The sequence below is a fragment of the Seriola dumerili genome, unplaced genomic scaffold (assembly GCF_002260705.1).
Source record: "Seriola dumerili isolate Sdu_G_001 unplaced genomic scaffold, Sdu_1.0 BDQW01000073.1, whole genome shotgun sequence".
Taxonomy (NCBI): Eukaryota; Metazoa; Chordata; class Actinopteri; order Carangiformes; family Carangidae; genus Seriola; species Seriola dumerili.
In genome coordinates, this window is record NW_019174328.1 from 2,062,764 (window position 1) to 2,089,158 (window position 26,395).

Here is a 26,395-nt window from a genome sequence, read left to right on the forward strand (position 1 = left end):
TGATTAGAGTGCTATCAGTCTTCTAACTCTTGGAAAGAAAGTGAATATGTGTATTTCCCAACCTATTCTTTAAATAATATTTTAGTGAAACATTAGTTTCAGTGCTAAAATATATGTTGTTTTGAGGAGTGATACCAATGCTTTAATATCAAAGCTAATATTTGATCTGGAAATCAAAGGTCATTCCACATAGAATCTTTTTCCCACAGATTTTCCCCTCAGATGAAGCCCAGATAAAAGCTGTGCCAATCACAGGGGAAGTGGAAAGATTGTTACTTATTTAGAAGCAATAATTTACATGAAACATTATTGAAACATTAGATTAAGATGTTCAAAGGAAGGCTGCTTTCATGCTCTGGTCAGGGAAAAACTTTCAGCTGTGGGGAAAATAAACTGAATGGTATCCAACAAATTCATCCAACTGTAGTAAATACAATGAATTTTCATGAAAATCTATTTATTTATTTTTCCTAAATGGTTTTTATAATTGTATTCTCTACTGGCAGCAACACTCACTCCATCTGAATCAGGCTCCAGATTCTGTCTGTCTGAGCACTAAACAAAGGCGGGGTGGTACCAAGTTGAACTGTGATGTATTTCACGCAGGGGGTCCATGCTATGTTAACACAAAAGAGCTCTCATCACACGCTCAGCTGTACTGTGGTGGGAGAGAAAGGGCCGTTACGTAACACTGTTTGACTTCTGCTTTGTCAACAAATGGCAGAGAGGGGAGAAGCTATCCAGCGCTGTGCGTGGATCCCACCAAACAGCTCCAAACATGGCTCGAAAGGGCCGCTCCGGAGCAGCGGCTTATCCTCCCCTAATTGAGAAGAGACCCCCACCTACCGCCCTCCACCCTCCCAACTCTCTTCCATAAACAGCTTCCACACTGGACAGCAGCCTGGGATTCTACACATTCCTCAACACAGCTATTTGAAGTTCATTTCAAACAACTGCAGCATAAAAGGAAATGTATGTAACTTACACACTGCAGTCGTTACAGGCCTCCGAGCAGGATTATTCATCCATGTTGATAATGGATGGAGCTTAAGACTAGACTATATGAACACCGCTTCTATGCCTTTGATGCTTTGAACCTCACCTAATGAAATATGACATTAACACAGAGACTTAACGGGTTTATAGTCATCTTATGGTATCAATGTGATATTTTGAGGATGTTTAGTGATCTTAGGAATAAAATGTCCTTATTTTGAGGAAAAAACAAAAGCTCCCTTCGCACCAAGCCAATGAAAGATGTGTCCCTCTGTGCTTGGAGAGGCCTGCAGCTTGTCAGCGTGTCCATGTGAAGTCCTGACAGTTACTGGACGTGACCATGGCCAGATCCCCGGGACAGGGAACACTTGGCTGGCACGTGTGAAGGTCCTGAGGAAGGCTGCAGCTGGCTGCATGGACCAAACCGCCTGTTAGAGACACTGTGTTAGAGAGCCAGGCTGCATCTAACGGGTCTGCTAGGCTTTTAGAGCCAGTGTAATAAGAATGTCTGTGAGCTGACAGTTTACCCAGGGTGATACATCTTCACAGCGAGGGCTCCAGGCTACACTCCAAGAGCTTGGATCACAGGGCCGGACTGAGGATAAACATTAAACCGAATATTCTAGTAGCTTTGCAGCGTCTCTTCAGGGGGCTCTTAGAGAGTTTACTTTTGTAGGCGCTGAGTGAAAAGTTCAAAATAAGAAAAGCTCATGAGCAAATAAGGAGATACAGTCAGTGACATAACTGAAAAAAACCCCAACCACCACAATATAATGATAAATTATTGAGATAACATAGTGGCATTTATTGTGGCAATATGACTAAAAGCCACAGATGATGTTCATTTTAATGTCATCACTAGTTAATGAGCTCAGCTGTGCACAGGAGATTCCTCCTGGCTTAGATAACAGGGCGTACTGCACATTAGGTGAGCTGCAATGACAACTCAAATCATTGTCTGAGAGAGTGCTGAAAGTGTTTCCTCGTCTCCGCTGGATATTTTGACTCCAGCGTGGATTGGAAGCTCTGACTGTGTTCCCTAATATAACTCTCTGAGCGCCTATGTGACAGGACTACTTGATAATTGAGTCATAGGATATGGCGGCTAAACGTGAATATAAACAGCGATGTGATAATCCAGCAATTTTAAGTGCTATGAAGGTATCCTCGTGTGAAATGAGCGTGCAGCAGGACTCCAGCGGGTCCCCATCATCTGTCTATTTCAGGAATGCCGGGCCCGGTCTGACTCGTCTCGTCACACCCAGACACAAACACAACAGGCAGCTCCATCAATAACAGCCTGGCTCCATAGGTGGCAGCACAGATATCAGATTATCCTTGCTGTTTATTACATTTTGTAGTGAGTGATTTATAAACCTGCGGTGCATCAGTGTCACTTACTAATACCGGTTTGGTTTGTGTGATGATGAGTAAGGACATCTGCTGGTTCTTATTAAGATATCTGCCAACAACTGCCATGATGCTGTTGTTTTCCATCAGTGGCTTACATATAAGAAGGGTGGAGGTGTGGTGGTGGTGGTGGGTATGGAGGGGAGGGGATTGGCTGCTTAAATCCATCACCAGAGCATAAATTGTCTTTTCTCTGCCTTGTTTACATGCGTCTATGATCAGGGGGCTTCTTTGTGCCACAGACCTTGAAAAGCCGAAGCACAACACTTCACTTCACCATGCACTTCAACCAATGGCAGCAGATGGAGAAAGACGACAGGGGTGGGTGGGAGGAGGGGGTTGCTAAGCAACCTGTTGTAACATTAACATGGAGTGAAAACAGAAACCTGGTGTCTGGCTGAAACATCCGGCCCGATCCAAAGCCATCCCTTATTCACAGTAAAGACAAGGCTGTTTTCGACATATACTGTCGCTTCAAAGGTTTTGTGTCCATGTGGTGCTAATATCCAGCTTCACTATGCATTTGTCATGAACCCAGACTAATGAATAAGGCTGATTTTAAGGAAAATACCACAGCAAAGAGAAGAATATCATTAGATTATTTTGCTATTGTCCAGTTTAACTTTGAATTACCTTCAAACCTAAAATGAAAAATGTCTAATCATTAGTTTAAAGGTCCCATATAGTATAAAAAGGTATTTATCCATGTGTTGTTTGATTATAAAGCAGGTCTAGGTTCTATATTAATACTGTGAAAGTATCAAAGCCTCAGTCCACAGAGAAATGCACACAGCCTGTATTCAGAAACTGAGCCTTAAAACCAGCTGTCAGGACTTCTGTAACTTTGTGATGTCACAACAAAGAAGTCACACCTTTCAGCCATGCCTCAAGACCCACCAACCTGGACCCGCCATTCAATCTTGCAGGATTTGGTTTCTCTGAGTGTTTTCCTGAAATCTGCTATATCTTTATTCAATGACAAAAACAGTCAGCCAATCAGAAGAGAGGATCAGAGCCTCCTCTCATCTGATTGGCTCACTGACCTGTTGTTACTAGAGCTCTAGAGATAAATCGAATAGAGGAGATGTAAAACTAGATTTAGATGGTTTTTGGTTCTAAAAATCACAAATATATCTTCTTATGAATCAACACTTCAAATAAAACACCGGAAAAATGGAAAATATGGAGTTTTAATCTCATTCTACACACATGGGCACAGCTGGCCTTCACGTCATGTGTCAAAGTAACAGGTGAAAGATGCACTTATTTAGCAAAACAAGTGAATTCTAATAACCTGTGGGTCAATTTCACTTGCCTCACCATATTGTAACTAGCTCATAATTTATAATACTTTGTGTCAGATTTCCAAACCAGACTGAGATCATCTTGGAAAAACAGGACTGGGTGATCTGGACGCCAGCTGGCTTTGACAAATCTTTGAAATTCAGTTTGGAGATTTATGTCTCTGAGGGTCGCTCCTATCAAATCTAAGGGATCTGTGTAACGTGATTCTGAACAAGCTTCATAAAACATTAACAACTATGCTGGGTTCATACCAACATGTCCCATCCTCACTCTACGGGTTTCTGTTGTCATGTCAAGCTTAAAAGACTGAAATACAACACTTTGACCTTGATTTATTCTGTCTTTGAAAAAGCAAGAACTAGCTGTTTCTGGCTTATAAAAGCAAGCGCCAAATTTCACATTTGGTTTTAATATTTTTTTTGTAAAGCAGCACACTGCACCCTGAAATCCTGCCGAGACATATTAAAACACCTCAAAACATCCCTGTTCTGGATATGTATAATAATTAAGAAAGAAACTCTTCCTTGAAAAAACAAATTACCATCAAATTTTTAGCCTGAGTGGCCAATATTTTGCACTGAGTCTAAACTAAAATAAAGTACAACCTTCTCTTAAAGACACATGTACTATAGTAACCTGGATACATAAATATGCTGAACAAAAAAACACTACTATGCATAGTTCATATCTGACTTGCTTTAATTACACAACAATATGTGCAAAAGGTCATAGGGGCTTGGCTGCTCTTTGAACGACTTGATTGGAGAAATGGCTCCCGGCTGAGCCCCTGGGCACCAAACATATGACTGATGTATCTGCTCCGTTTGCACACACAAACCTGTCACTATCGCTGTGCAAACATCTACAACTCCTGTGCTCACAAGCTGTAAACCAGGAGCCTGCTTCACATGATGCTCAACTACTCCTGAGTCAATACTCCTGTGAGCCTGAAAAACTTGTTATCCAGAGGCAGCAGGGAGCAGAGCGGGCCTGTGTTGTTTCACTCAATGACAACACACTTAAGTTAAATATAATAATAATAACTCTTTGAGGCTTTGGCACGCACACACACACACGCACACAAAGTCCTTTAACATGTAGGAAGCTAATGGATGTCCTGTTCTCTCTGAGTAAACAATGTCCAGATACAGTATCTCTGTTAACTGTGTCCAGTACAACAATGAGATAAAAGTGAGATATTCTGAAATGAGCCGTCCACATTACAAAACACTTCAACAGGTAGTTTTGAGAAAATCAGTCTGACTACTTTGCCTCTGTCCTTGAAGCAGTTTGATTAATTATTTGTGGTGGGGTTAATATTTTATCAAGCTCGTGTAGCGTCATGTTACGCAGATCCGTTGGAGTAAAAAAGAGGTAGTCATTGTAGTAATATTATGAATGAAAACACAGACAGAGACGAATACATCCACTGAGTTTTAGAGGAAAATGACATAACTCACTGATGGTGGAGCAACTCATTTTGCAAAGATGGTGGATTTATTTTTTTTTTCTTACTGGGATGTAATGGCGTCCATGAACTGAACTTTTTACATCCATGTAACTTTAGAATTACTCTTATCGTAAGTTTTTTTGTAATGTTTTTTTTTTTTTTTTAGCCTTGGTTAAAATTTAGCTCAAAATAATCAATGTTTTTCTATATATGTGTTATTGATACATCATATAAAAGTCAATATAAATGTGTAGAACGTGTCACTTCTTACACCTAACTTTGGAAATCTTTTAAATGTCCATCCTGACAGCGCTTTGAAGTAGAACAATGTGCACAAGTGTGTACATCCACACTCCACGCTGCAGTTGTGAGGCAGCTGTTCACGTCACATGCTGTTTATTATGAGGCCTCATGCAGACCTGTTTGTCAGACTAGAACATGAAGTTTAATATTCAGGTCCACTGTGTCACTAACTGCAGAGAAGATTCACACTGTTACTATAACACAGTAACTGCTCAGTCAGTCACAGTCAGAGAAGCCACTGGGATAAGAGACTGTACTGAAACATCCCTTTGAAATAACAATAAATTACACTTCAGGACACAGCAGTGAGATTCCTGTGTGTAACAGCTGCTAATGCACCTCACTGACTGTTACACTACTCATACATCCACTGCCTTTTCACCTTCAATATGATCTAATCAAACGTGCCAAAGGCTACAGTCTAATCTGACAACACTGTGATGAAAATGACAGTGAAATACCGGTCAGTAAACTATTCCCAACACCTCCATGCCGCATAATATGCATTCCATTAAGAGCATGGTCCTGATGTCACAGCCTTATTGTATGCATGTGCAGTGTCTGCTCTATATGACTCACAGTGACAACCGCTAATAGTAACGCTTCACTGCTGCCTGCCAACTTACAGAAACAACCGCAACAGAAAGGATGTATTAATCATTAATAAAATGATAGCAGCCAGAATTCAGTCAGGACGCTTTTAACTCCATGACTTGAGTATTTGGGGGGGGGGGGGGCATTCAGCTTCAGAGTGCGGCACCCATGGCGGGTCGCATTTCTACTGTATGGCTCTGTCTTTACTGCAGTAACTGTCCCAAAGCCAGAGCGCCCATCTGCTGAGATGCAAAATCAAAAAATCGACCGACTCAGAGAAGCTTTTATATTTGATGCAGTCTGCCGGGTTGATACAGCAAGGACTGGGTGATTCATGAGAAATACATTAAGTGGTGTTGGTTTTGCATAATGCGATAATAACACAAAGTCAGCTGTTACGGTGCCAAGGAAAATAAATAAATAAATAAAAGAAAGAGAGGAAGGCATGAACAATAATAATAAAGAAACAAATAAAAAGCATTAAAGAGCTGCAGCAGACGCGGCACGCTGCAGGGACATGCTCACCTCCGTGTGATGGTAATCCAGTGTTGTACTCGCTGCTGCAGACACACTTCACTGAGCTCTGTGCGACCGACGGCTTCTCTCCACCAGCGTCCTGTCAGCGCTGCACACTCACCGGCACCATCTGCGTCAACGTCGCCGCACAACACAACCACCGAGCACCGGGGGCCGGGCCGCTGTCCCTTCGCAATAAAAGCCGTGCAGGTCGCAACCAACTGCTGAGGGGGGGAAAAAATGGCTCTTTAGCAACTAAATGCGCTACCATATTGTTTGGTGCAGGGGAGGGCGCATAGCCTTCAGTGAGAGTTTTTAGCCAAAATCAACTCTCAAATCAATCAATAGCAGTGGGACACAGTTGATATAGGGAGAACATAACCAAAACAGTGAAATTGGGGTCCTAAAACCAAATCAGTGAGCTGAAAGATACTAAAATGCTCCATAAACTTGTGAAGGAGGAGTTTTTATATTTGACTAACTGTTGACATACGGGAAAAAAACAGCTTCTACGTGACAACACCGAAGAAGGCTACTTATAACTTTGGATTTCCTAGTGAAGGTCTAAATAAATTCATTGAAATTCTGTTTTGAATTAAATAATGACCAAAGGTACAACAATGTGAATGAGCCTGACCAATAAGTCTGTATAATATGTCTCAGACAATTTCTTATGATTAAAATGTATTCACTGAAGGATTTCTACAGTAGCAACATTACACATCCTCACTGGCAAACTGTGTCATAAACAGGACTAGAGATAATAAAACAACTTCTTCATTAAATGCATGTTTTTCTCTGCTTTGACTGTATTACACTTTTTGAACACATTGTCTTTATCAGGTGTTTTTATGCAGTAAAGTCTGCATAGGATCATGAGACACTGATATATGAACAGAATCAAAAATAAAAAAAAGATAATTGTAATTATCTTACTATAGATGTCTTCAGAAATATATTCTTTTTGTTTTGCACCTTGATGTAGTGTTTATCAGTAAAGATTGTACTTTGAAAGTCTTGACCAGAAGTCCTAGCTGGCTTCACTGTATCTGACTTTGTAAATGTCTCTCATCAGAGATCTTCAGAGAGGACAGTTGCAGCCAGGGTTCCTTTATATTAATACAAATTAAATACTTTGTAATTTGTTCAAACTTCGGCATGCTTAATGAGATCAAATCAACTTGAAAAAAGTTTTCACATGCAATACATGATAAAAATGTGGGAGTCCGCCTTTAAATGACAAACAGAGAATATGGAGCACCATCAAGTGTCCAAACCTCACATTGCACAAGAAATAAATGGTTATAAAGGAGCAAATTAAAATAAGAACAAATTCACTCTTTTTAAAGGACTGTATCATCTTGTTCATTATGAAATTCAGAAGTTACATGAAGTCTGATGTAAAAAAAAAACAAAAAAACAGACCTCCTAAAGGTTATCATATAATCCATGCATGTACTCCTTCAAGTTCAGGAAGATATACTACTATACAAATATCACAGCCAATGTAAGCCCTTTAGGAAGTATAACAGTGACAGCATTTGAGGAAAAATAAGTGGAATATAATGTCACGAATCTCACAATAAAGTACTACAATGCAGGAATAGAGTTATAGGGGCGGGTTTACAGGACAGGGTGGGTGGGTGGGTGGGGTGTCTCATCAGAGAAATATATAAATATATATGTAAATATACAGGATATATATATTTCTCTGGTGAAGTGCACCATTAATGGTGCTGGCTCAGTTACTTTTACAGGACACACAATCAACAAACAATGATTAAATATAATTAAATATTTCAAATAAAACAAATGATTTCCCATTTCCCCAGTTCAACTCATTACACTTAAAAACCTAAAATACCTAAACACAAGCCAAAGTAAGATTTATTACCATATCACAGAATTTATTTATGTCCTACAATTATTACAGTTACAGTTTTTACATAAAAACATACCATGAAATAGAAACTAAATATCTCTCTCACTCACACACACATAGACACATATACACAAAGACAAACAAAGACAGTAAACCCACATACACAAAAATACTTTGAAATGTTATGGGGACTGAATTACTCTGTAAAATACTAACTCATGCATACAATTAATAAAAGCAAAAACAAACAAACAAAACAACTGTCTCTCCATGTTTCTTCATTTTGATAAATCCTAATGGTTGTTTATAGAAGAACACACCTTCTGTCCAACACATCCTTCCCTCTTAAATAAAAATAACTCATAACTTTAGCAAAAGTAGATGTGTGTGGATCACCGCAGGCGCCGAGGTATGGGAGGTGCTGAAGTTGTTTGTCTGTGAGTAGGTCTTTGAGGAAGTGCGCGAGTGGGGTGGGCTATGTAGCGCTCATTAAGCATCTTCTCTGGCACCCTGCAAGAAACAGACAGCGCTGTAAGGTCACCCACTGATGACATATACACCCAGACTCTGTGTTTCAAACAATATACTATACCATTTATTTACTACAGAAATGACAATTTAACAACTGGATAACCATCACTCAATCCTTGGTAAGCGACCAGTCCCTGGCTAAATACATATATAAATGATAAATCTGAAAATCAGAACTTTTATACTTAAATTGCTCTTCTTCTCTTCTGCCATACAACAGCAGAAAGCTGTTAAGATAAAAGGATTTAAAGTTTTCAAGCTGGAGAACAAACTGTGCAACAGATTAAAAAAAAGTTGATAATTTTACCCATGAAAAGGTACACTATACCTGAAAACACAGATACAGCACTTTGCCTCTAGACATTAATGTTGGTAAAGGGAGAACACACAGTTTCTTCAAACAAAATGCGTTCTCTCAGCTTTTTTTCAGATAAGAATGATTCAGCTTTCTTATCACTTTCAACACATTTGTTCAGGAGTTTGTAGAGAAATCAATATAATAAATTAAATTATGATTTATACATTGAAATGTGTGATTAGGTACTAATGTTGTTGATTAGGTACTAATACTAATTACTGCTACTGTTAAGCTAGTTAGCTTTAGCAGGAGTCAAGCTAGGTGTATTTCTACACCATTATTGAATTTATCTACGTCCTCATTTAGCTTTGACGAGTAATAAAATGATTTACCAAGATGCCAATTCATGAAGATTGATTTTTATTTCCAATTACAGACAAGAGCTGCTAAAATCTTTAAACTCAGCTGTTAGCTATGGCAGCTAGCTTTCACTTGATACTGTACCTCTCTTGTTCAAGCTAGGAGGTTGTTGTCACGTTGTCAACATTTTACCAAGCCCAAGTGCAATTACTGTGGTTTTGCTTTCAATTTAGTTTTAAAATAACTCAAAATGTAAAACACTGTTTTCACAGAAATTATAAATTTCTGCATGAAGTCAGGCGTTCACACATTCTGTCTCACCAGACACGCACATCTCAGCAAGGTTTCAGAGAATGAAACCCACACGGACAGATTTTACCACACTGTTTGCAGCACTTCAAACTTGTGAGGGGGAGGCTTGTTAACTTTTTTCATTATTATGACAAGAAATGTTATTTAGTACATCCAACATCTCACAATAGTAAAACAACTACTGAACTATACTGATTTCGTGATTTTGTTTCTTATCCCCTGTTCCTGTTGTATTTACATGGCAAATTAACATGTTTTACACAGAGACCGAATTAGCTTGTAGCTATGCTGGGTTAAGAAACCACAGGAAACTCACTGTTCACAAAAAAACTACATCAAATGAGGACAAAGATAGATAGATACATACAGTACATTACAACATAATTTAAAAAAATGTTCAACAGCTGAACAAGCTAAAGCTGTACCAGAGTTTATATCTAGCATAGTGTGTACGTAGTAATTTTTTTTTTTTAGAGAGATGAGACTTCTATCATTTAAAATGATCAGACTGTAGATACAAAAATTGATCAAAGCCATAGGTAACAATCAATCGTCCACCAGAGTCACTTCAACTTTTGCTTTTAGTTTAAAACGTTCTCAGTATGTCCTCTCACTTCTGCGTATGAGAGATATTTATATCTTTAAACAACATGAATGTTGACGCCTTCATCAGTTACTGACTTTGGCTTCCTCCCTAAAACACAGCTGTGAATCACTGGCAGGTGAACGTTTCCTCTTTCTCTACCTTTTGTCTCTCTTATCGCTGCCTGTAGTTTGTTTCACTCACATGATAGCTACACCTGTAATCGCTATATTCATGCCACATTTCATTTAAAAAGGTTATTATTTGGTACAGCTCGCTAAAACTAATGCAGTCTAATACAACAGTCCTGCCACACATCCTCACTGCATGAAGGTTATAATGATCAGTTTTTTACTGACATTGTTTTAGAGTTGTTGATTCAACTGCATTATATTGACGGGTGTTTCCATTATTTTGTCCACCCCATACAAATCGTTGAGGGTAGGCCAAACAACAGACACTCCTCTTTTTTTTATGTTACCATACAGTTCAATAGCAACACAACCTGCCGCCTCCAAAACGATCATACAACTGTTTAACACAGTTTCAACAAAAACTGAACTTTATAACCTTCATGAGGGAGGATTTGTTGCAGGACTGTTGGATTAGGCAGCATTAGTTTTGGCTATGTGTACCTAATAAACTGACAACTGAGTGTAATTGCTGAATTGTGTTGTTTTGGTATACTATTTTATTGTATCATATTGCTCAGTACAGTGTTGTTCTGCATACAGTAAAGTGTATCAGGTTTCAGACTGACCTTTCTGGGATCCGTGGAGGAACCCTGGGTGGAGGAATGTCGGGTGCAGAATCAGACGGCCGCGGAGGTCGTGGTGGAGGAGGAAGATTTTCTATCGTGTCCTTTAAAAAAAATATCAAACATATACTGTGACCACACCTAAAACAAAGATTTTGACAAATCCTACATTCCACTGTGCTCTAACTTTAAAGCCAAAACAATAAGGTAATTAATTCATCGAGTCGATCAACAGAAAATTAGTTTTAGCAATAGTTTAAGTATTTTTTTAAAGCAACAATACTCTTCAGCTCCTGATCCTCAGTTGTGAGGATTTGCTACATTTCTTGATTTTGTGTGACGTAACCTGAAAGTGAGTATTAGACTGTGAACCGACAAAACAAGCAATCTGAAGATATCATCTGGGCTTTTAGGGAATTGTTATGACATTACTTGTATTTTCTGAAATTGCATTGACAAAATGATTAATCAATCAATGAAAAATGTAATGGTCAGATTAAGCAATGAAGAAAATAGTTCATTATGGGTCTATCTACTTTCTACAGATCTACAGCAAGATATGAGCGGGGGTTTCAGCTAAAGTGTCAAAACTGAGGTCTGCAGGAAAAACATCACAGTTCTGATTACACCCTGACAAGTGATTTCTGGGAAACTATTGAGCAATGTGAGCCACAATTCAAAGATTTCACCAGAGAAAAAAACTTGGGTCTTACAGTTTTAGTCTTTTGCATGTCATTTAATTCTAAAGCACAGGTAGATCTGTATCTGTATTATCTTCGTATTTCAGGATCTGAAAAACTGAAGTAGCCAGTGACTACAGAATAAAAGTGAACATAGACTTCTTGTCTACCACTCTGCTGCACATGCATGTTACAAGTGTAGAATACAAGAATACAGATGAAAAGTGAAGGTTCAGTTTGGCTTATAGACTCCGCCTTCTATAGCAGTTTCTGATGTAAACCGGAGTAAAAGTAAAAGTCTGTGTGATGACCTGTTACTAAATGCACTGAAGATGCAAATGCTTCTGTTGTTAATTTGGACTCACCTCAAGGTCGGGCTCTGTCCCGCTGCTGTAACTAAAGGCGCTGTGAGAGCTGAACCTGTTGCTTTCAGTGCCTGATGTAAAGAACAAACAGGTTAATGTGGCAAGAAAACATGTGATTTCAAGACTCTGAGGTTGGTGCTTGTGGTTAATTATGCCATAAGACCACTTTGCCAAATGTAGACAAACATATATTATTAAGTCACACAGCACAGACATTACAGCTGTACAACACGTCTGCAGGAGCCCCTAGAGTGAGATTAAAGAGTGGAGAAGCCTGTAAAGAACAAACAGACCAAATATGAGAGACATATGGTCGTCAGTGTGAATTCTTCAAAACCTAACAACTCTTCTGGAAGCACTGTTCCTCCTCTGTGATATCTGTATGCACATTTCTGATTTCTTTTTCTTTTTCATTTTTAAACAAGCTTTTGTGAAAAATGATACAAAGTAGAGGGATTCAAAGTGACAGTTCCCTGTCACATACAAATAACCTAAAATTCATACTTAAGAACAGTTCAATGCTGCTAGTATTATAAGCCGGCTTGCTTGAAAAGCAACATAAACATGAATGGTGGAGCGAAAAAACCTTGAACAAACGATATAACTTAAACAAACTAAAACAAATGACTGTTAAAAGTTAACTACGTGTCTAAATCTCTGATAAGATCAGAGTCTTTAATGAAGAAGCCTAATTCATCAAACTGTAATTTGACTGCGGGAAATTCCTGTTTCTTCTGGTACATAAGAGTTTTTTTTTAGCTCAACTAGTAAGAGAGGAAGTATTTCAGACACATTTTAATATTTCAGGCCAGTTTTCTTTGGGCAAAGAATCGAAACAGTTTTGTTTACTGAAGAATTCTCAAGAAATCTCTTGTCTAATTTTGTCTTTGAATAATTGAGCGTGTGCATGACTTTAATTTGAGACAATGTCTAGAATAAACAGAACAACTATGAATCTCCTCGAGAACAAATAACCAAAAGCTCCAAAGAGATTTGTTTTCCCTTTTCTTTCTCCCATTTAATCTCATTTGGATTCATGGAGGGAGTGTTAACAGACTGAAATACATCAGAGAACTGGGCACCATCATCACAGGACTTGTTTGTAAGTCAAGATCTGAGGGTGAAGCCTTTTTTTGAAATTACTTGTGTGAGTATAGCTTGCGATTAACAGGAACATTATTTCTATGAAATCCATGAGCAAAAGCCCCCCTCACTCAGGTATAGGTCACTGACAGTACATAAATCAGCATTGTGAGAAATCACTATGCAATCAGACTGATGGGAATGATGGATTTCAAGACATTCTCAGAAGGAATGATAATATCCTTAGTCTGCAGGAAACCATAATTTGCTTCTATCTACCTGATGCTTCCTGCATCAGGCTTTAATAAAACAGAATAAAACACGCTTGTTTGGTGTTTGATTGTTGAACAAAGTTATGAGAAAAAGTTATTATGTCTCACAGGTAATGAGATGGCCACCATTCCCTTCACTATTATCATTACCGTTGTGCAAAGGGAGGCAAATATTTGAAGCCATAGAGGCTTAGAGGACAAGGGATATTTTATTTTGCAGCAAGTCAGAGGAAATGCATTACCGACAATCATCCCTCTAGCTGGTGTACAAAAAAGAAACATCCTTGAGTCAAGACCACTCTGTCTGCTACTTAATCAAGATTTGGATTATTCCACTGGATTTGACTTCTAGCATTTTCTACCTCCCACTGCAGCAGTATCTACAGGGGAAACAGCATCAATAATGTCAACACACGGGCAAAGCTCCTCAGGTTGCAGTTAGTTGGAAGTTGAATTTGCACACAGCCACCACATCTGCAAATGCTGGCACTTCCGGTATCACCACTGTCTCTAATTGCCATTAGTAACATGTGAGTATTAACCTTTTCTCCTGCATCCTTTCTGAGTATATAAAGAAAGGATGGACCGATGATCGCCATGGTTTCTACAGTAGTAGTAGTAGTACACCAATAACAAACATAATACACCATTATAGACCAGATTTAATTTTTTTCTCTACCCATTTGGTTGGGTCATGTGTAGACAGGAACTCAAACAGTAGCAGAGGCAGGCATCAGCTTATCAACAAAGCAACAATGACTCACATAAGTTTAGAGTCTACATTGACTCTGGCATGTATTTAACTGGAAAGGCAGAGAGTTCAGAAGTTATACTCTGGTCCTTCTTGTTCAGTCACAGTTCAAACCGCCGAGCCACAGTGTCAGGGAAAACAAATCATGAAGAAAGAAAAAGCAGTAGGACTCACTAGATGTGCTGGACGTGCTACCTGTCTTCCAGCTTCCTCTCTGGATAACCTGAGCCACAGGAGGGGGTGGAGCCACCACTCTGGGCCCAGACTCATACACGGCACACTCTAATGTCATACTTGAGCCCCAGTACAAGTTCCTCTGCAGCGGAGCACTTATCTCATATTCTAAGAGGGCAGAGATCACATCAAATGTTAGTATTTATGAAAACAACAGGATGTTCTGTTCGTGAAGTAATCATTTTATAACAGTAAGACATGCTCATAATCAGTTAATCATGGAGATACATGTATTTCAAATAAATACTTAGATGATAAATAGTGAAATTATTCTACCAAGCTCCTTTCCTGTCTTCTCTCTCTCTTTGTGACGCCTGGTGATGCTGTCTCGTAATTTCTTCAAATTTTCCTTCAGAAAAAAAAAACCCCAAGCACACATGACACATATTAGATCTAGTCCTTCGCCATGAATCCACACCTGACAGACCATAGAGTTTGTATAATCGATCTACCTGCTGATAGCGGATGGAATTCGCCCTTCGCTCATGGTCAAACTGCCAGGCCTTGAACTCTTGGACGGCTTCATCCACAGTAATCTCCCCCACTTTCACTCTCTCCTGCAGAGATATGAGCTGCCTCTGTCCAGGGGTCTTCATCCCGGCATAGGGGTCATGAGCAGATGTCGGAGCCTCTGTCGCAGGCCGAGCTGGATGGGTGGAAAACTTGTCAAACTTATAGTGAAATTTTTCAGAATGCAGAAATTATTTACTGCCTAGGGAAAACATAAAAGCTTTTTTTTTTGGAAATCCTTAAATAGAAAAACCATGTGAATAAAATTACTATTTTCTTTTTAAATTGAAGTTGCGCAACAGTTTCATGGAGTTTCACGGAGGCATAACTAAGCTCACCAGTTCAGTTAAACTTCAATGGCACATTGAAAAAAACACTGATGAATAAACAACTTTAATATGCAGATGAGCAGAATGGTCTCAGGGTAATTATAAAAACATGTTGGTCGTGGCGTATGGGTGCTTGTTTTGTTCACAAGTACATATTTTGGTTATTCCCTTAGATTCAGCTTGGTTCATGCTATGTTATGTTTTGTTCCTCCTCCTTCACTCTCTCTCAGCCACACTCCACTGATTGTTGTTTGTTCTTTTACACATTTCTTAAAGTTCAAATCTGGTTTATTTTTGTTTCCTTGTTGCTTCCTGAGCTGGGTCGTATCAACTGCACTGTAATTTAGTTAATTTCATTGTTATCTTAGACTGCAGGATCAGTTGATTCACTGCAGAGCTTTAGTAAAACCAAGTGGAGGATATCAGTATATCCACTCATCCTATTTTTTCACAGCAGACATCTTGACTTGTCAAGGCAGAAAAAGCACAGCATTTATCATGGCTGCATTCCATTTAGGCGAGCCAGCTCCAGGGCTCTGGTACTGGGCACGCTCTCACTGTCATGACTGGAACACTTAATTGAATGGCACCATCGTTAGTGTCATCTACAACTGTGCTTCTCCTACTGTGACAAGTTAAAATGTTCAACATGCTTTGCTCTCAGAGACTAGGCTAAAAATGCCCTTACACACAATTAGCCGTAACCTCTTTATTTGACTTGGTGTCACTGAGAGCCTCGTGTCTGACAGCATTAATAGAACAAAGGCAGCAAGGTTCACGTCGGGTTTTTAGATAGAGTCAAGCTTTAAAGGTAGTTTTCTATACATACTCATGAGTGCTATTTGGTCAAAATAAAAGGCAACAGATGAATGAGCATATGAAAGTATCAAGAGATCATGTCAAATAGGTGGAGAATCTACTGTTCTCAAACACTTGTTTTTCAATGTAGTAAAGTGTTAGGCGCACTAAATTCAAAATAGTTTGGTTCCCTCCACTGAGAAAGATGAGATTATTAACAATCTTACAATGGTGTTAAATAAAATAAACTTGCAAATGATGACAAAACAGAATCAATCACATTAAATTGCTATACTGGACAGGATCAGACATAAAAAAAAAAAAAGATTCTCAGTGTTATTTTCAATAGTTTAAACCATTTTTACCTGCAGGGTATCCCATCTCCATGATACTACTCTGGGACGTGCCTTTATCTGAAAATACTGTAAAGAATATCAAGTTATATATTTTTGCCTGGAGAGTAGTTTTATGAAAAATGATGTGTAAAGAGAATATTTTGGGTAAAATAAAAACAGACTGCACAATACCTCTAGAGATATAGGTCATAGGCCTTTCAGGCTCAGGCTTAAACTCAGATCTGGGGATGGGGGCTGGTGGACGGTTCTGTATCAATGGGATAAGGCTACTATTTGTATCCACAATATCATAGATATCCTCTGGAAGGAGGTTGTATGGATCCTCCTCTTCATCAATTTGATCTAAGTCATTGTGATCATCTTTTGTCTCTTCTTCATTTTTACGGTCCTCATTGTAGTCCCGGACTGCATTGTTGTGAGGTTTTGCTGGAGGACACAGTGTAATCACATATTATCACTATATTATATATTTCTAGTTAAGGTCATTACTTTGAAAGATGTCCAAATGTTTACCTTGGAAAAACTTTCGAAGCATGGCTTCCTCAGGATTCTCATCTACTGCAGTCATCACCTCATCTGATAAAAACAGCACAGTGATCGTCAGTAAAAACCTAACCACCATCATCATTGTTCGGTCCAATAAATAAAATCATGTTAATCTTACATAGGTCCTCTGCACATTCAGGGTCGATCCCCAGCATCGACTCGTATATATCCTCTGAACAGCCCGAGTACTTCATCATGATATCTTGAGATGTCGCTGACATGAGTTCATACACCTCTGCACTCTCCTCTGTGTTGACGGTGTCTTCGAGGTGAGACTTGAGCATGTCGGCTGTCTCCTAGATTTGTTTGACCACAGGAAACAGACATTGACTCCAAAGATACGAAGAACCGGAGGCTGAATCCAAATGTCCCCACACTCACAGACTCACGTGTTTCCAGGAGGGATGCAAATATTGTGTTTGGCACCACATGTAAGGGAAAAGTTTCACTGTACATTCTGACCATATCTGATATGGCACATATCGTTCAGAAAAATAGGGTCACAAATTTCAGTTCATCTCCATGGAAACACATGAGCCCTGCCTCATAGCGCATTTCTTCCCTTTCGCGGTCCAGCACCCTCAGACTTGACGTGGTGACGGTGAAGACATCATTGTTTGTATAACAAAAGTCCACAAGTCTGGAAGGTGCACATTTGGATTCAGCCTGACTGTCAGAAGAAACTGTTTAACACATTGAAGGATACTAAATTAAGAGAAGGCTTTCATTATTTGACTTACAACAAATTCATCCATGAACTGTCTAAGATCAGAGAATCCACTCTTCTCTGCCAGCGTGTTTGGGTAGTCCCCATACTTATTCATTACGCTGTAAGCCTGGAGAGCTCCAGGACATTGAAGGAGAATGGTGGTCAGCTTCTTCAGACCGTACTTAGCAGCAAAGTGGAGCAGCGTGGGAAGCTCCTCATTACGCTGATCTGTACAAAGCAAATAAAGCAATCAGACATAACCATTCGTATGACCGTACGTTGACTATTTCATTGTAAAAGTTCAACCAGGCAAGGCAGTGATGCTGTTCTTGTAACACATGTGCAACAACAGCAGATCCTCCCCCAACTTTATGGAACTACGTGCCTCAAAAATAGCAAGCATGGGCAACTACCAGAACCAGAAATCAGCGCTGTACTCACATGCTGCCATATTTTCTTCTTCAATTTGTCTAATTCCAAACAGCTGAAGACTAGTAGCAGGCATTTTGGATTTTAAGGAGTCAGTTAGCATGCTGTCTAGGGATTCTGTTGCATTGGACGTCAAGTTGAAGGCCTGGAAGTAAAAAATAAGTCACATATTTAGAGGAGCTATTAAACTGGCAAAAAAGGCCAACAATGCTACATACTATATTACATAATGTCTCACCTGGCAGATGAAGTTAACAGGATCAGTGGCATTTTCGATATACCGACTGACCTCACCCATATTGGTATAATATGTCACAGGCATCAAGCTGATGGAGGAATGGTCCGTGTGCATGCTGAGTGATACCACTCCAGCAGGCATATCTAGATCACGAAAACAAGAAAATACAGTGATTTAATCAGATTTAAGTTTCCAATATCTTACGTTCAACTAACAGTTCAGGTAACAGTTTATGGTCACATTACTTCCTGGAGATACTTGCCAGGTGCAGCAACACTGATAGTGTATTCATTCTCCACAGTGCCTGGGACCCTTTTTGCAGCTACACCTCCAGATGAAAACTCCACCTCTGGTGCCAACTGATCGTCTACTTTCTGCGTGAAAATGATGAACAGTGTCTCTCGCTCCTTAAAACAAAAAGGTAAAAAATAGAATGAACACAGTTTCTTAGAAATTATTTTAAACAAGGACATTGCTAGTTCATATATTTTACTGATACAAAAACAAACACGCTTCACTCAACTACATTAACACAATGTAATTGCTAAATGTACTGGTGCCCTGTTGTCTCTCTCACATTATTAAATTACGAAAAAGTGAGAATATATGTTGAATAACACGCTCATTACACATAATAGCACCGTGGATACAGGTCTGATCCACTTTTAAATTGCCTGTGATATTATTGTTATGTAATTACTTCAGTCTTACCCCACAGAGAACTCTGTTTGGTTGAACAGTGAGACACGGGAGGTGCGGAGGTGTGCTAATTTCCTCCCTTGTGGAATTTTCCGTGGTCTCAGGTTCCTCTTCATCCTGTAGGACAGGTACTTTCTGCACTTCAGACACCACTTCCTCTGTTTCATCAGCGGTGGGATTTTCAGTTGAAGAGGCTGGTGGGATGTACAACTCTGCTGTGGCTGCAACTTCACTCTGATTTTCCTTCTCCACGCGTCTATCTATGAATAAGAAGGCAAAGACATGATTGTCTCTTTGACTGTCCTGATAGACTACAGGTGTTTTTATTTAGCCTTTAGTTAATCAGCAAGGGCTAAAGGCTCAGTTCATGCACAAAACGACACACTTGTTTTACCTCTGAAGATACTTTTGGTTTCACTTTTTTTCCCCCAAACATTTAATAATCCACTGATTATTTACCATTATTATCTCTTCAGTCCAAGGGAAAACTACTAGTTCTGTTAGTTAGTTGATCTGTTTGAGAATATTGTCTCTGGAAAAGGCAAAATGCTTTTAGGTCTCTTTCTTGTCAAATCTTTACCACTGGTTGTAATCTGCTCTCTGAAAAGCTTCAGAGATACTTATCAAAATACAACACATGTGAGTGCGAATCTTTAAAGGCACAAAAACGAAAATAATTAAGTGTGTTTAAATGTTGCGTACTGTCAGTGATGGACTCCAAAATGGTGGTGACATAGACAGCAGGCTCGTCATCAGCGGAGAGTTTTCTCCAGCTCTGCCAGTCTTCGAAACTCTCTGTCAGTATGTCATCCTCTGTGATGCCGCACAGCAGCACCACTACTCTGTGCGGCGGATAGAGGAGTCTATGAAGTGCTCCCTGCAGTTCAGGTTCACAGAGCATGTCCAGGAATGCTGTTGTGAGGAGCAGCACAATGCACTTGCAACTTTGGAAGTAGTCAAAGTTATATCCATGGAGCTGATCGGCTGGGCCGACTGCGTACAACAAAATAGAACTTTTGCGTAATTTTCTAGAAGATTTCAAGATCTGCTGTAAATATATGGCCCACTCCTGCGCCTCGGCTGTGTGCAGAATTAACAGCTCACATGCTGAGAGCGATTTGGAATCTGCTGAAAAACAGAACATATTACAGTGTGATAAGCATGTACAGTACACGCATTCAAACAGCCTCATGACCATCTTACATCTCCAGCATAAACTGGAAAATACTAATAAGTAGTTCCTCTTAAACCTTACTGATCAAGCCTCGCCACGAAACATGAATCACAATCTTGTAATCTACTCAAACATTACACTAATGATACGACACTGGTGATATTATGTGTTGGTTTCCATGTTGCAGCAGGTAGTGTTTGTCGTGGAAATGCTCCACAACATACCAGCTGTCCGGCTGTGGAATGTCAAGGTGACTGTGGTTAGAGAATCAATGTCTGATTTGTTTGATATTTCAGCACAGAGTCAACAAGGTGTTGTGCAAACATTCCACTGTGTCAACACTGGTCAGAGTAATTTTGTTTGACTCATTACAGTGTTTAATCAGGTCAAGTTCACCTCTGTACACGCGAACTGGGAAAGAAACCCAACGCGAATGTTCACCTTCATCACAGTTCCCACTGACGGCAGAGCAGAGAGACTTGCCATCTGTTTGTTAATGAACTACTAACACGACTCACTTAAATTTAGACATGTGGGAAATCATAAAATAACCGACCTATGAATATAACTGCACAGGAAAGCTTAGATGCTTGCTTCCTCTTTTTTTTTTTTTTTTTATATGAGCTCAGAAAAGAATATCCAGTGAGAGTTCAGTTTAAAATAAGTTCATATCATATCATTTTTCAAAAGAGAAGGTAAAACATTCTTAAAGAGTTATTCATATTGTTTAATCATTGATCGAGAGTTAAGAGCAGTTTTGATGTAAATATATGTCTTCTGGCTAGACCCTCAGCACCTGAAACTAACTTGAAAGTTAGGGTAGATGGGTCATATTTACCTGATTGAATACTTGAGATGGGTTCTTCCATGGTTGTGAAGCCTCAAAGGTTCCCGAAATCACCTCACACAGAGCATCGTTTGCTGAAATATGTCCTTTTAGTTTCTCCGGTTTACTGAAACTCCTTTCCTCTTCAACTGAGACTGCACTAGCTTTCATCAGCTACAGCCTTTTGCTCAGTTGTATTAATAGCAACACTTAGTTTCCTGATTTTGGTGACACTGCCCCACTTCCTGAAACAGTTGAAGAAGTGAGAAAATGCACCACAGTCGTGTGAGAGTGTGTAACATGTCTGCGATTACACTTTTAATCAGCCGGGCCTCTGCTGTTTTCATCTGTCAAATATTCAGGACAAAAATGATATGAAAGAAATAAAACGAAGGGTTTAGTTCAGAGTGACTGTGTTGTTGAGACATTTTGAGACACTGCAGACACAGACCTTGACAGAGAAAACACATTAACCCAAAGCCAGGTTTTTTTGTGTTGGAAATACTTTTGACACACCTTTGTTCTCTGTTCTCAAAATTACTGTACACACACACACACACACACACACACACATACACGCGCGCGCGCACATGCACGCACACACATGCACACACATACATCTATTCACCTGTTGTTTGAGTCACATGCTTCTGTTTTTTCACTTCCTTAACAAGGTGTTTCAGAATGAGTGTGATACTGTCAAACTATATCACGAATAACCTCAAAACAAAATGACCTCAATAAAAGACTCTATTATCACTCAGGTGCTACTTCCATCTTTACTTTTACAGGCAATGAAAATGACAAACAGAAGCATGTGAATACCCTATTTCTGGGTCATTGTAAAGTTTAATATGTATTAAATAACCATGACCACTTTATGAAGCCTAAAATGTGATACGTATCAATATACTGCTACAACAGTAAAGGGTGTATTTTTAGGCTCTAAGTTATAAAACCTGTACTGTGATAAAAAGTTGTCTTATTATGATTCTGTCTGGCTGAAAATGATCACACACATACAGTTACATACACACGTACACAAGGACACACGATGTATTTCTTAATTCAAACAAGCAACAGATTGCATGAATGAGTCAATGAAATGAATGAATCATCTGTATGTTGTAATTTTTTCACGGCATTTGAAGTCAAAAAATTTTCCTCTCACACAAAACACCCGAACACGAGGCACCACACTCAAATCTCCACTAGAGGGCGGCAGACAATCACCTACATCGGCCAACGCACAGTCCCCATCACTGGTCACTGTGCAGACAACAACCGGAAGAAACAAGTCACCACAAGGCATACAGATGAGAGATCCAGGTACCTCTATACAGGTGTGGTAAGACACCTAAGCATTAATATCCCATCTTACTTTGCGTATTATTTAAATTGACTTTTTTTTGGCTGGAAGGACGACAACATACTGCAGTTGAACTAATTGCAGGGAGTTGGTTTGTCAATCTTTACTTGGCAAGAACACCAGTGGGAAAAAAACCGAACCAAAGAAAACACCACCAGGCCACATCAACAGAGGAAAACTGTTTGGACTTCTGCAGACCAGAGGGATGACTGCACTCTTCTGCAAAAACATCGACCTACTGTATGTTCTATGGTAATGTGGATGTAGCCTGTCCTGCTTTGGAGAGATTGGCTTATGTTATTATGGAGTCCTTATATAGAACTTTAGGATTCAGGATGGCTGTGTCTGAAATCACTCTCTATTTACTTTATAGTACAATATGTTTACTATCTACCATTTTATTTGAGTATGCAAAGATGTTTATGCATTAGACAGTGCTCTCTAAAATCTCTACAGCGGATCAGAAAAGTAGTGTACACTATGTTCTTTACAATCTCACATTAAACTCAAATATGTGTACATAAACAAAAACAGATGAACAACTCTAAATCAACTGAAGGCTCAGTCTAAAATGTGAGCAGGCTGCAACCACAAACTACATTGGGGTTGCAGAGCTTAAACCCCTTTTTACGCATATTTATGCTGCTCATGAAAAGTGTTGAAGGCAACATTTGAGGTACATTTTCCTGGCATGGCTTAGACCCACTGAACCAATTAGATGGTGAGGTAAAGGCCAATAAACACAAAGCAATCATGAGTGATCGCGATCATTGTATGAGAATTGATGAGGCTGATCGCAGCCCAAAACAGCTCTCACAGGAGTTTCTGTGGCAGCATCTGCAACAGCTTTTTCCACTGCCATCAACAAAACACCAAACCATCACATCTCCTGTAGAATTACTTCAACAAACTTCCAGACACTTGTAGAATCAAAGCCAAGAAGCTGTTCTTGGTGGCTCGCGGTTTACAACTTTTTCTTAGGGTTTGATTTATTTTGGCAGGAAGACGTAGGTTTTGCCCGGCCCTCGGTCTTCATTTTCTTTAATCATAGTTAGAGAATCACAAGACAAAAGTTTATTCACTTGTCTAACCGTGAACTTCAGCCACAAAATCAATTTGCACAGCTCTGCCTTTCTCCAATAATACAATTAGTTTTGTTTCTGCTCTGACCTCCTTCTACAATGTAGACCTTTTAATGGCCGCAACAAAAGTTCACTTTCTGCCTTCTGAAACTGCCTGTGAAGAGCAGGGTGATCCATGACCCGCCTTTAAGTACAATTTCCTGTAGAAAAAGAATCCCCTAATTTCTTCTAACTCTGCCATTAGCTACCATAAGCATGACCGGCCTGTTACCTTTTGTTTGGGCTCCCTTGAAACCACTATCTATTAGGTGGCTCAAATCAAATCCCTGCAGCCTGAGTTTAATAAGAGAATATTTTTGCTCCTATATTTTAACCTTGTTATCCAATATCCTGTCTTTTTAGTCCTCAGTGTGTTTTCAGCACACAGAGCGACTCTGCTAGGGAGTGTGCGTCAGTTCACAACAGAGATCTGACGTCCTGCCTCTCGGAGCACAAAAGTTCACGCACGGACTAACAGCTCTGTGATATTCTGCTACTCTGGCAGCGGATTAGTCAATGTAACATACAGGAAGTTTAACAAATTACTATACTGACTGGGCCGACTGTTATTTTTAGTTTTACTCTACCTGAGCAACGGCTAGATGTTCCCTGGGCTGCTTAATATGAGACTCAGTATGAGGCTATTCAACTATGTTTGGATAATTTTACTGGAAATTGCACATTTAGTGTTTTGCATAATTATTTAAACCTGGGCAGAAATAATTTTGAAACTTTTCTGGGTTAACTCATCGTTACTCAGAGACATGAAATCTCTTTTGTAGCTGACAGACACATGATTACTGTAATGGGAACTGCATTTGTCGACATAATGTGCCTCCCGGGTGAAAACTTTGTAATTTCGCGAAGGTCATTTTTGAGGAAACGGAAGAAATGCAGCCATATTTTAACATTGATGGCAATGGATTTTTTTGCACGTTGAACTCCAGAAATTTTCTCAGTTCATAGTGAAGCATGTAATTTTACAATGACAGAAAAAGATGAAAAAATATCAAAACTAAAGTTACTTAAGTGAAGCTCTCTAAGGCAGGAGGCGGTAACGGAGGGGGAGCACAGTACTGTACATCTAACATCGCCGACATAATGGTCATGTTACCGTCTCATTTACTGTACTTCCCCATCCCGGGAAAGCTCTACCTCATATCTGCACTGCCTCTGAGGCTGTTTTGGAGACTTTTAAAGCGGAGGAAACTAGAAACAAAGCACAGTCCGAGGACATGGAGTGCAATCTTGAAATGGAAAACTGAAATGGGGAAAGGGTCTCTAGCTGAAATGTTATTTGGATGATAGCCTGCATAAGAAAGGAACTGTGTTTGGTTTCTCATTGAGAGTCACCAGCAGGGCTCATTGTGATAAGAAAATAAGTCTAATGTTACCTGATCTGGTATAATGTGGACCAATTACCACTCCATTGCACTTCATTACAGGACTGTAATAGGGCCGGGGGTCAGTGCTTGAGATGGAGTGGCAGAGGAAAATTGAGTCGTCATTGATAATATGATAAAAACTGACAGTGAGAGGCCCCTCCAACAAATTATTGAAATTTACAGTTGATAGGGAAACACTATAACCTCATTTGGTAAGCAGCTGGCAAGCAGTTGTACAAAGCAGGTCCTCTAACACAATGAAAGGCTTATGGAGAGAGGGAAATCCAAAACTATCACAGAATAGTTTTAGACTCCCGCTCACTGGCTTCTGGCACTCAGTGTGCATGTATTCGGTTTTTAGAAATATCTAAAGTCACACAAATGACTCCAGAGGACAGGATTTTTCTCTGGAGCAGGTGGATTGAGGAGACACAGCAGAACCCCTCATTATATGTGGCAACAATAATATGCTGACAAAAAATTTGCTTGAACAAACAAATGAAGTCTGACTAAGGTTAATCTCATTCCTAGTGTCTCTCCAGAGTTAAACAGAGAAGTGCAGAGGCTAACAAAATATAAAATCTCACACTTTCTGGAAACCACGGTGCTGCTGGAAAAAGGGTATGGCAACCATTTGTTTGCCTCAGTTAAAGTGCCTCCATTTGAGGCCCCTTGAATAAATAAATCAAATAAACTACCGTCAGACATACATTTTCAATCCATCAAGGTAATCAGATTCTGTTTACCTGAATGGGAACTATTCTAAAATGTTATTAAAAACTTAAATGGAGTTTAGGCGTGGAATAACTAGGCAGAGGAAATGATGAGCAAACAGCAGGATAAGATTCCAATTACTATTAAACAAGCATTGCATTGACTAGTAAAGAGGAAAATAGCTTTGACATTTTCCACAGCCGGAGCTCCCACCTGACAGGCTTTGTCGTATGAGAGCACGGCAAATTCAATTCATAGGCTTTTAGACATGAGGTAGTCAAAGCATTCTCCTGACATATTGCTTTAAAGGCCCATTTCAATTATTCCACCTGTGGTCAACATTTATGTGTGTGGTTCAAGGACAGATACTTATTGTGTGATAATTGATTATATTTATAAGCAATGAATCTTTGCTGGGCCGATGAAACAACTGAGATATAATATAAATAGATATATAGTATAGATAGAGATTTAAATTCAAACATTTTATCGTGCATTCAAATCTGAACC

General features: G+C 39.4%; 1 protein-coding gene across 2 annotated transcripts; it reads right to left on the bottom strand.

The window, feature by feature from the left end:
• Positions 1-7,920: 7,920 nt before the first annotated feature.
• Positions 7,921-21,463, bottom strand: pik3ap1 (phosphoinositide-3-kinase adaptor protein 1). 2 transcript variants are annotated; one of them, XM_022743923.1, is made up of 17 exons: positions 21,309-21,463; positions 19,999-20,421; positions 19,309-19,556; positions 18,860-19,004; positions 18,598-18,740; positions 18,372-18,504; positions 17,962-18,158; positions 17,340-17,517; positions 17,189-17,251; positions 16,847-17,101; positions 16,685-16,741; positions 15,135-15,328; positions 14,959-15,031; positions 14,623-14,790; positions 12,343-12,413; positions 11,301-11,401; positions 7,921-8,966 (listed from the first exon to the last, which is right to left on the bottom strand). In XM_022743923.1, the coding sequence occupies exons 1-17, from the start codon at positions 21,337-21,339 to the stop codon at positions 8,849-8,851; spliced, it is 2,598 nt and encodes an 865-aa protein (XP_022599644.1). In that variant the 5' UTR covers positions 21,340-21,463; the 3' UTR covers positions 7,921-8,848. The 2 variants fall into 2 exon arrangements, with proteins under 2 accessions (XP_022599644.1, XP_022599643.1); XM_022743922.1 differs by having other exon boundaries at positions 19,999-20,424.
• Between the last annotated feature and the right edge of the window lie 4,932 nt (positions 21,464-26,395).

What these genes read in the sequence shown, in the direction of transcription:
- pik3ap1 (XM_022743922.1), bottom strand. Translation starts at nt 21,339, where the DNA reads ATGGAAGAACCCATCTCAAGTATTCAATCAG. An exon ending in ATTCCATCCGCTATCAGCAG is followed by an intron (nt 15,032 to 15,134) that starts GTAGATCGATTA and finishes TTTTTTCTGAAG; the next exon opens with GAAAATTTGAAGAAATTACG. An exon ending in TAGCACGTCCAGCACATCTA is followed by an intron (nt 12,414 to 14,622) that starts GTGAGTCCTACT and finishes TCTTTACATCAG; the next exon opens with GCACTGAAAGCAACAGGTTC.